The sequence below is a fragment of the Archocentrus centrarchus genome, chromosome 5 (genome assembly GCF_007364275.1).
Source record: "Archocentrus centrarchus isolate MPI-CPG fArcCen1 chromosome 5, fArcCen1, whole genome shotgun sequence".
Taxonomy (NCBI): Eukaryota; Metazoa; Chordata; class Actinopteri; order Cichliformes; family Cichlidae; genus Archocentrus; species Archocentrus centrarchus.
The window spans coordinates 16889322-16900969 of record NC_044350.1 but is presented as its reverse complement, the minus strand read 5'-3'; the positions used below and the strand labels follow the sequence as shown (position 1 = coordinate 16900969).

The 11648-nt window shown below is 37.8% G+C and overlaps 1 protein-coding gene across 1 annotated transcript; it reads left to right on the top strand.

Annotated features, from left to right (window-relative positions):
• Nucleotides 1-4198: 4198 nt before the first annotated feature.
• Nucleotides 4199-11556, top strand: prkag1 (protein kinase, AMP-activated, gamma 1 non-catalytic subunit). The gene is made up of 13 exons (XM_030729730.1): nt 4199-4322; nt 5436-5487; nt 5568-5668; nt 5757-5838; nt 5928-5986; nt 6178-6223; nt 6311-6365; nt 7173-7299; nt 7497-7662; nt 7761-7798; nt 7950-8096; nt 9485-9584; nt 9734-11556. The coding sequence occupies exons 1-12, from the start codon at nt 4314-4316 to the stop codon at nt 9581-9583; spliced, it is 981 nt and encodes a 326-aa protein (XP_030585590.1). The 5' UTR covers nt 4199-4313; the 3' UTR covers nt 9584; nt 9734-11556.
• The last annotated feature ends 92 nt before the right edge of the window (nt 11557-11648 follow it).

Genomic DNA, 11648 nt, shown 5'->3' with positions numbered 1-11648 from the left:
TTTTTTTTTTTCTTCTTCTTCTTCTGTTAACTTGACACCTTGGGTGCAGGTGTTGTACACCTGAACACCAATATTCCCCCCCGTGGGTCAATGTTGATTCAGAAATTTTGCTGTAAACAGTTTTGTATATAAATAAATCTGTTACTCATTTGATTTGTCTGCTGACCCCACCCACCCACCCACAATAGCTTAAACAAGTGATTCCCCAAGTGTGGGCAGCAAAATGTTACTTAAATACAAAAAAGGGTTGAATTTTAAAATTTGAAATTACCATGAAATACTCATATTGGGAAAAAAAATCACAACTAATAAAGTCATGGGATTTAAGTTGCACATAATTCTACATTTATCAGATCCAGATGATCCAGAGTGGATTGGTGGCTCTCCAGCCAAAAGTCAGCTGTTAATGAGGCATCAGTCTCAACAAATTGTCTTAGTTGGGTATGGTGTAGTTTTTAAGAGTTTAAAGTTATAATTTAAGATTTCACTGTGCTGTAAAAGAGGCTCCTTTACATTATTTAAGAATAGGTGGTACTGACAGAATTTGCATTATATTTGAGTTGAACCAGATTTATATTTTTGAAAAACTGCAATTAAGCCAGTGTTTAGCAAAGCCTCAATAACTTAAATAAACCCCAAATGATCCAAAAGTAAGCAATATGTTGGACAACTGTTATTCAGTTACTGTACCATAATTTAGTTTTGTTAAAGCTTGGAGTGACACACACACACACACACACACAAAAAATCCACCGCATTTTCAGAAACAACATATAAATACCTGCCGGCTGTTGTTAAGGTATCCAAAACTAAAAGATTTAAGTAAACTCAAAACTTGAAACTACATTCTAAACTAAATCACATGTATATTCCAGTGTGTGGAAAGGTGTAGTGAGCAATGTTTAGTCTTTTGTTACTGGTTTTGCATTTGTGTGTGTTTTGAATACTTGATTTGCACTTGAAGTTTATTAGAAAACATATGTTTTTGCCTTCTAAAAGAGGTATGTTTTCAGATGATAGTTTTGTGTGTTTTCTTCCATTGGAAATGTACACTGAAGTAATTGAATAAATAAAGATGGTAGCTAGGGGAGTGTATGGGGGTGGCACAGTTATGCTATAACTTTAAAGCTCCCCATGAAAGGTAACCAAATAAGCTCCAGGTCTGACATTAAAGTTATGTCAGTCAATTTTTTTGACCCAATATTGTGATATGAACATATGATGTTCATTTATGACTTTTTCCAGTTATTTAGCTCACTTACTTTTTACTTACTTTTACTCACTTTTTATGATTTTGAATGCTGAACTTTTCATGTTGTAGGGCATTTTACACCATAGCATTGCTACTGTGACTTAAGTAGAGGGTATGAAAATTGCGTCTACCGCGCTGCAGAACAGTTATCTGATGTGAAGTATTTTACAACTCGTGCAGTGCAACTTTTCATGCAATACTATCTGTATTTCCTTCCAGCTGCTGTCAGACCCTACAATGAACAGCTGCAGTAGACCACTTGTATACATACACAGGCATATACACACATTTGGGACTGATAAATCACAACGTGCAGTGGTTTTCAACCTTGCAGCATGTGTGTGGGTGGGGTGGGGGAGTCAGGCACACAGTGATAGGACATGCTGATGTAGATCACCCTACACTGTCACATGGCGTGCGTCCATGATGTACACTGTGTACTCTGTGAGTGTGTGTGGTAGTCTTATGTGCTTATGTGCCTGAGTAGCTGTGCATGCAGGGCCTTGCACGCAATTTCCTGTACCCAGTCTGTCCTGTCTTGCATCATTTAACCACGACGCATGTGCATGGAAAATTTTGATGTGTACAAAATCAAAATCAAGAAATTTGAGAACAATGATGGAAGCAGTTAGGGTTGGCACATCCAAGAGGAAAACAAAGACTATTGTTTACAAAGAAGTGCTCTCAACATATTCCTCTTCACTGCAACCGCAACTAATTCACTAGAAACAAGTACAGACGCCACACCAAAAAACTTACTATTCAATTCAATGCTTTCTAAAACCCTGGACTTTATGATGTTGTCATAAAATAGAGCAAAAAATAACTTCTGCAGCAGCCCAGTAAATTTTGCCGACATTGAAATGTATTTTAAGCAAAATCCCATTATAAAAAAAAATTGCTTGTGTGGCCCATGTGTTGACTGCTTCATCAGCTCCATACTTGCCACCAGGTGGTCTAAAATGATCTAAAATACACATTATGCAACTCCTTCCACGGGGAATCTGTATATAACAATGAGCCGTTTAGACCCTTTAGTAATAGTAGTAATAATAATGTATATTAGTATTATTTTCTAACATTGTCTTCTAATGTTATATTTTCCCAACTTTCCCACCATTACAGGTTAGAATGAAAGCAGGTTTAACTGTCCAGTATTATTGTTGTCATGATGTTACACTCACACAGAGGCGCTGCTGCTCCAGCAGCAGGTTCGTCATTAACGGGACTTTGCTGCGGCAGAAAGAGGACGGAGAAGTAATTTCATGACACAAATCAGTGGTGCAGATTCAAAACACGCTTTACCTGAAATAGCAAATGTGCAAACTGTTCTGATAATGCGAGGAGATTATTGTGACTTATAAAATGTCTGCGTATTTTTTAATCAGCGAGCAGGATGGAGACTGAGTGGATAGAAAGATTGTACAAGAGCAGGAAGACCCAAGTAAGCGAATAGACAGATCGTGAAGTTAGATGGAAAAACAATAATTGTAGGATACGTGATGCACTGTGGCGCGGTCGTTAGCACTATTGCCTCATAACAAGGAGGTCTAGGTTCGCAATCCACCTTGGCCAGGACCTTTCTGTGGAGTTTCTCCGGGTACTCCAGATTTCTCCCACAGTCAAAAGACATGCACTTCGTGGGGTTAGGTTAATTGGTGATTCTAAACTGCCCAAAGGTTTGAATGCGAGTGGTTTTCTGTCTCTCTGTGCAGCCCTGCGACAGGCTGCACAGGGTGTATCCTGCCTCCCGCCCTATGACAGCTCAGGTAGCGCCCCCCGGTCGACCCTAAAAAGGATAAGCGGAAGAGAATGGCTGGATGATGCACTATGCTGACTCTACACAACAAAGGGGGGTTTGTATGAATTCAAAATTGCCACAAATTGTTCTTCAACTTACTTTGGAAAATTATGGTCAAGACGTCTTGGTTTGCAAATGTGAAAAGAGTTGACTACATTTGCAATCAGCATATTCATTAATATTAATTACAAGACATGCATAACATTATGACTGATAGATGATCCCACCTAAAAGTTTGAACCTAGAATCGCCCCTGTAACAGGTAAGCTTCCAAGCAAGGTAGCTTCCAGTCATGAGATAATAAAATTTAAATATTTGTATAATTTCTACGGTGGACAAATTCAGGTCTACACGTGAGACACCAGTTGATCATTTATGCTTGCGCTCATATATTTATGCTTCTGCCCAGTAACTATCATTATTTCCCATGGTCACCTACAGACTGGTGGTCCATGGCGCCTAAGCCATCATATTAAAAATGTTGCAGTTGACCGTAATGATGGGAAAAAAGTCAAGTCGCATTTATTACTGCATATACCTCACGTATCGACAATCTATTTTTCATTCATAATCGCTGTATTAAGACTTCACTGCACCAATGCATGCAGAGGAGATTTCACTGAGCGATAACTTTTTTCCCAGTTAAACTTTATTAAAAAATAACATGTATATACTTACTGCACCTGAATACAAGGGTTACATCACAAAAAAAAAAAAAAAACAGAGCGAGAGTAAATTACAGGGTCATTCATACACATATCAAAAATATATTTCGTTGTTTTTGTTTTTTTTTTGTTTTTTTATAGGTCTTTAGTTGTGCCATTGTAAAAGTTTCTGAAAATAATTCAAAGTTTGGTTTGGAGCTGAACAAGGAAAACAACACCTTTACTCATGGCAGTCCTTATTCTCAAAGCATATTTCTTAAAGTTGGATTATTTGTTCAAATTTCCTTCCATCTGGTGTATATATATATATATATATATATATATATATATATATATATATATATATATATATATATATATATATATATATATATATATATATAAAACAAATGACAAATTATTTCATATACCCGAGCTGTAACCGCTTCGTAATGTAACTAAAATTACATCTGTGGAGTTTGGTATTATTAGAGACATTACGGTAATGACTGTCCAACCATTCATGCTGATCACTGTTAGTTATAGCGGAAGACCTTCAAGGCTTGGAAAGCTGTACACATAACCGGCTACAGAGAGGCGAATCTGCTAATGGGACATGGAGTGTGTAAGTTAGTAGCTTGTAAAGACCGACGGCTTTTAAATAAAACTTTCCCACGTTTAAAGTCAATGAAGTAACCCGACTTTTCGAAGCATGCTAACTGTACTAGCTAGCTAGCGAGCAAATTCTTGGTGTAGTAGTTCTGGGGCCAGCCTGCTTATTAGTGAGCTTGGATAGCTGTCAGGAAAGCGTATGTAATTATCAGTCCCGGTACCGGTGTACAGTTACCACTAAAATATAACAACATGTGACATAATGACGCAGCTGAAAAGACTTAGCGTAAATAGAGTCATCTCGGCTGGCTCGGTAATGTTGATAGATTCACAGGCAATACTCTGCGTTCCGCTAACCTTACCAAGTGTAGTTACTTATCATGATAGCCGAGTCTTTTTGACATCCGGGAATCACTAAATTCTCAGTAGTTACAGCGGATCTTATTTCAGTGCACAGTTATATTGTTTGATGTTTAACCAGCTGGCTGAATACAGTCTGCTGTCCAGTTTTAAAGTACAGTTAACCACGTCTCAGAGTTGAGTCCTCAACAATGAAGCTGTTCACATTTTCGTGACTTTTATGACTGCTCTGCAACAGCTGACATGACAAGGAGACCTTGGTGAATACATATTTATCAGAGGCCTAGTTAAAGCGCTCCTTTAACTGTGTTTTTCACGATCTTTGAACTCTTTTCCCGAATTTGTTTAAACCAAACCGTAAACTTCAGATTCAGCTTTGCCGTGCATGACAAACACATCCATCCCCACACTGCCATCTTACCTAATATACCAGGTTGCGAAATTTTCCATAAAGTCAACCATGTTAAAGGTCATTTCTAGGAATTCTTTCTAGGGATTTGTCCCTTTTGTGCCAGGGACACAAGAAAATATAGATTGTAAAATGTATACAATAAAGTGTTGTAGCACCAGTGCAATATTGATGTGATACAACGGATAAACATTAGCCACTGCTACCAGAAAATATGCCCAATTTGGTGATATATCTGGTCAATCAGTACTTCTACCCATAACTCCGATGGATCTATAGTTTGGGATTATTTTGCTGTGTTATTCATCCTTTTTGACACCCATGCAAACTGAATTTTCATTGTTGTTTATCTTGCAGATTCCAGTAACCATTGATGATCTTGAGGGCAAAAAGGACCCAGTCATTGAAGGTGAGGGACTTGTATACAGTCTCTCATGCTGGCAATCAATTATGTTTAAAAATACTGACAACTGATTCTCATTTCTGTAGATCCAGAGCACAATGCGTACACCAGGTTTATGAAGTCCCACCGCTGTTATGACCTTGTGCCCACCAGCTCCAAATTAGTTGTGTTTGATACATCACTTCAGGTAAAACAAAAGCCTCAAGTTAAAAATGTATGCATGTACTTTTTTATTATCTAATACAGATTTAATCTATTGTGCAATCAATCTTCAGGTGAAGAAGGCATTTTTTGCTCTTGTTTCTAATGGAGTGAGAGCTGCGCCTTTATGGGATAGCAAGAAGCAGTGCTTTGTTGGTAAGAGTAACTTCCATTTGGCTGTGTTTCACTAAAAATAAAAAATAAAAATAAAAAAATAATAACAGACTCATGTTTCGACTCTGCAGGTATGCTAACCATCACAGACTTCATTAATATTCTTCATCGCTATTACAAATCTCCACTGGTAAGATGGTTGTAGCCACTATGACCAATTAAATGTCAAACTCAAATTGCATCAAAAATTTTTTTAGTCTTATATAGTATTTTAACTCATTTGTTGCTAAATGTGCATTTTCTCTCCCTTCCTTTGTTTCAATAACTTCTGTTGATTTCTTTATTAGTTCCTCAGCCCATTCTCTTATTGTAAATTTTCAGGTTCAGATATATGAGTTGGAAGAGCATAAAATTGAAACATGGAGAGGTGAGGATCCTTAATAAATACATAACATAATGGAATTGTAATTTTTTATAGGGAAACTTTATATTTGTCAGTTCTTTTTTCCAATAGAGGTGTACCTTCAAGACTCTTTCAAGCCCCTGGTTAGCATATCTCCTAATGCAAGGTAAGCAGCAGGAGTGTTGGTTTCATTCTCACTCTGTGTTAAGGTTGTGAATGCTTTTTTTTGTATTATAATACTAAGAGTCTGAAAATGCCTTTCACAGTTCATTTTACATACAGTATGCAACCCTAATTCCCCCCAAAATTATTCACAACAGAACGTAGAAAACATGTCAAATGTTTAAATTAAGAAAACTGACCTTTAAAAAAAAAAAAAAAATCATCAAAATGATATTTTGAATTTGATGGTAGCAACACATCTCGGAAAAGTGGAACAGGACTGTGTTTACCACTGTGTAGCATCCCTTCTTCTTTTAACAACAGTCCATAAATGTCTCAGAACTGAGGAGAGCAGCAGCTGGACTGTTGGGACAGGAATACTGTTCTGTTTTTGTCTGATAGAGGATTTTAGCTGCTCAACAGTCCCGAGCCTTCTTTTTTGTGTTTTTCATTTTGTATCAGTTTGAGGTAATCTGACCATTCTCCTCTGATCTCTGACAGCAACAAGGCATTTTCACTTAACTACCAGGCACCCTAGAAATGGTTTGCAGGAAAATCCCCGTAGATCGGCTGTTTCTGAAATGCCAAAAAACATGCCACATTCAGTCACTTAAATTGATTTTTTTATCCAATTGGATGTATCAGTTTGAAATCAGCAGGTCGTCTTGACCGCGCCTACATGCATTAAGGTGCTGTCATGTGATTGGCTGAATAGATAATAGCATTAATGAGCAGTTGAGCAAGTGTACTTAAAAAAATCTAAAAAAAAAAAACCCTAAATAACATGAGTAACCTGATCTCTGTGTTACAGTTTGTATGATGCTGTTTCATCGCTGCTGAAGAACAAGATCCACAGATTGCCTGTAATTGACCCTCTGACAGGGAACACGCTCTATATTCTCACACACAAGAGGATTCTCAAGTTCCTGAAGCTTTTTGTAAGTACCCCCCAGGGCTCCTCACCTCACTGGTGCTGCACTAAGTACTTTAAATCATCTGCCATTTTCATTTTTGTGTTTGAGTCTGATATAGAACAATCTATGATTAAGGAAATAATATATTTCCAAAAAACTTAACCAAAAAAACTTATACCTGGACAGTTTTAATTACATACAATCTCTTGTTTTCTTTCCAGATATCAGAGATGCCAAAACCCTCATTCTTGAGTCAGACTTTAGAGGAACTGAATATTGGGACCTTCAAGAACATAGCAGTGGTCCGTGCAGACACACCGCTCTACACAGCTCTGGGTATTTTTGTTGAGCAGAGAGTGTCGGCGCTCCCTGTTGTTGATGACAAAGGTATGAGGACTGACTGAAATGATGTCCATGTTGGGTTTCCATTAACGATCAAAGACATCTTGAATTTTGTGCTCCATTGTGCTGCGTCTGCCTTGCAGGTCGAGTGGTGGACATATACTCAAAATTTGATGTTATAGTAAGTTACAAGCAGTCACTGTGTGCTGTTTTTGTGTCTCACAACTATTGCATAAGGGGCATTATATTGCCTGTACCACCATAAACTCACTCTTATAATGGCAGTCAGAAACAATACATCGGAAATATGTAAAGAGCGTATCTTCTTACAGAATCTGGCAGCAGAGAAGACGTACAACAACCTGGATGTGACGGTGACCAAAGCCTTACAGCACCGCTCTCAGTACTTTGAAGGAGTGCTGACGTGCAACAGGCACGAGTCCCTCGAGGCCATTATCAACAGACTGGTGGAGGCTGAGGTGAGAAGAGAGGATGTACACAGTGTTTGTTCAGTTTATCTACTGCATGTGTAAATCATCCACTACTTAAGCTCCTCAACAAAGATTAATCTGAAACAGATCAGTGTATTCTTTTGAACTTTAACTTTGTGGAATGATTGTTTTAAATAATGAGGCCAGTTTAGATAAAAGTATTCCCTCTGAGCACACTATTTCAGAGGAGTTTTTCCACTGCTGTATCTGAATGATGTCAGTGAGAGTGGATATCCCTATTAGGGTCATTTTAGGCACACAGCTTTACCTGTGAGCATAGTAGCCCTATCCACCTGCTATTCAAATCTTCTGTTTGAGAGGGGCAGCAAATCATGAGAAAGCTGCCTAAATCTCCAATCTCATTGTATAGTCTGTATAATGACAAATAAATAAATCTTTTCTATTCTAAAGAGAGGGTGGCCTTAAAGGGAAATAAGCTAAAACAGGTAAAATTCAGGGGCTGCATCAAAGTCCAGTATGATATAAATAAGGATTATTTTAAACTTTGAATTATGCAAAGGTGGAAGGGAGCAGATTAGGTCCACTTTTAGTATATTTCACCAGACTAGCATGCTTTAATTAGGGATTACCTTCTATAGCTCCACTTGGACAAAACAAAATCAACATGAGCACGTGGCTAATTAGCATATTACTACATTGTTTCAGACAGAGGATGAACCAAAGGTCTGCACCAAGCCCAGGAGATGGATATATTGTTAAATTTAACTGTGATTTATGCCAGACTACTTGGGTATAGTGGTGATGTGGTGGTTAGCACTGTTGCCTCACAGCCAGAGTGTCTGGCGTTCAAATCCAGGCCAGGGCCTTTCTGTGTGGAGTTTGCATGTTCTCCCCATGTCTGCGTGGGTTCTCTCTGGGTACTTTCTCTCACAGTCAACAAACATGCATGCTAGGTTAATTGGTGATTCCAAACTGACCATAGGTATGAATGTGAATAATCGTCAGTCTCTGTGCGTTAGCCCTGCTGTCAAGGGTATAACCTGCTTCTTGCCCTATTACAGCTGGGATAGGCTCCAGCTCCACCACAACCCTGAGTTAGATAAGCAGGAGAAAATGGATGGATAGTTTAAATAGTATCCAATAATAAAAAATATGATGCTGGAAACTAACTTAATTCGTTCATCCTTCTTGCATTGGTGAGCTACCAAGATCTAAGAGTCATCATTCTGATATCTACAATTTTATATATAATTTAAAATGTAAACAAAAACAAAACCCTCTCCCTTTTCCTTCTGCATGCACAGCTGCGTTACGTGTAGTTTGTCTTACACCAGTTTATCCACACATTCCTTTGGTAGGAATAGTACCTTGCTGAGATCAGTGTAACACTGACAGTGTACCTCTGTGTCTTCCAGGTGCACAGGCTGGTGGTAGTGGACGAGCATGAGGTGGTGAAGGGAATCGTCTCCCTTTCAGATATCCTCCAAGCCTTAGTGCTTACTGATGGAGAATAGAGTAAGTGCAGATGTGTTGCTTTCAAAGACTTTTGAAGCCTGCCTATTTTTAATATGAGGAACAGCATTAAGTGCTTTGTTATAGTCAGAATTTTACATTTTTTTCAAACGTAGTGATTATTTGATTTTTTTTTTCTTTTCTGCCTACAGGGACAGCTTGGAAAACTTATTCAAACAACGAAAGGTTGCACGTTTTTAAAAATGACACCACAGTATAGGAGAGGGGATAACCAGGCCTGGCAGAGGGGAATTATGACAGCAAATGGAAGTTATAACCATCTTTTTTTTTTTTTTTTTTTTTTTTTTTTTAAAGTTGACACATGAATATTTCCCCTCGTCTACCAAAACACAAAGTTTGTGATGTTTAAACTATATAGAAATATATTTTTGTGGTCCTACAGCTTAGACAGAACCTCCTGTAAATTGAGCCAAATTCTGAATCACTGGAGAACCAAGAGAGATGCAAAAGCACAAGAATCCTCTGGAGGGGAGCTGTAGCTGCTCAGGATTACCAAGCAGCATATGTTTGCTGTGCTGATCTGCATATAATTGGGACAGTTGTATGATTCCCAAATATATGTTTCCATTAATAAAATAATCAGTTACCTTACAGGAAAACTGATTTGCCTGTATTGCCTTTTGCTGGCATCACTTCACTTCTGCTCTAAGGCTGAAATCTACAAGCACATCAAGCCTGTCAAAAGGGTAAAAACTGCAGCTTTGACTGATTAGCATTCTTTTAACACATCTGAGACTTTTCTGAGCCTGGTTCTGTGTACAGCTAAGTAGTAGTATGATGTTATTGATATTATTCCTCATTCAGTTAACTTGATTATATAAATGCTGGTGGAAGATTAAACTGTCATTTTCAATTTGAACAACATCACTCCTCCCATATGAAAAGACAAATTGAGTACTTACCTCCACCAATGATGTTTTGTGATTGGTTCCCCTGTACCAGATGTAGGACTGAGGCCAATTTACAAGTCATTAACTTTTGGAGCTGATCTGGATGCACATCAAATTTTTCTCAACAAATTAATCTGGATCCATATATCTTTGTGGATTCAGGGACTCTCTGCATGCATGATCTGGAGGAAATTTTCAGCCTTGGTGGAGATATGCAGCCTCAGACTGCTCTTTCTACTGAAGTATCAGTATCATTGCATATGTAATAGATACAGTATTCTACAGCCATGCAGTACATTTGACTTAAGAATGAACAAATATTTGGTCTAATATGTTCCCTCCAAAACAGCTGAATGAGGTTTCTGCAAAGAATCCAAGGGCTCAGAGTTCAGTCTGTTGTGTAGCCAGACAGCCACGAAGCAAAGCTGGAAGAGCACTCAAAGTGAAGTCTAAAATGTCATTTATGAATTTGCTGTTGGAAATGACCATTAACTGTGCTGTATTCTTTTTGAGTGCCCATCTCCAGATATTTATGGGTGTTATGTTTTGCCATTATGTGTGTTGTTTTCAGGTATAACTACATGTGTAATGAATTCTATACTTCAGCGACGCTTTTTTTTTTTTTTTTGTTGTGCCGATTCTGTTGTCATTATCAGTGGTAAAGGGATCTGCTTATGGCTTAAGTGCTCCAAAATCTCACGTTATTGAAGAGGTCCATAATTTGACAGTAATGGTCGAATTTACAATTTGTGTGTTTTTGTTTTTCCTTTTTTTTTTTTATGTGTTGTGTTGATGTGATTTACAGTAATTTACTGTGTCAGAACATCAGATATAATAGGTTTATTTACAGTTTTTATGTCTTGTTGTGTTTAGGGGACTGACCTTATCAAAATCACTACATACCAGCATTTTCTTTCTATTTTCTAAAGAGGATAAGTAAGGAACATGCCACAGTTACTGTTTTGGTAAATGTGAAATGGATTCTGTACAACTCTATGTAAATGCACAGTTTTTGTACTAATCCAGTGATGATATAATTTAAACAATGAGCAATAAAGGTTCTTTAAGAGTGTCTTTTAAGTGGTTAATGATTGATATATCATCAAAGTTTGAAACTATGTCAAGCAGTGAACTCAAGCCGCTTTATGCTGTTAAC

Excerpts from the sequence above, each read along its gene's own strand:
- prkag1 (XM_030729730.1), top strand. Across the intron at positions 5,839-5,927 it reads CAAGAAGCAGTGCTTTGTTG|GTATGCTAACCATCACAGAC; the intron begins GTAAGAGTAACT and ends TCGACTCTGCAG. Across the intron at positions 5,987-6,177 it reads GCTATTACAAATCTCCACTG|GTTCAGATATATGAGTTGGA; the intron begins GTAAGATGGTTG and ends GTAAATTTTCAG.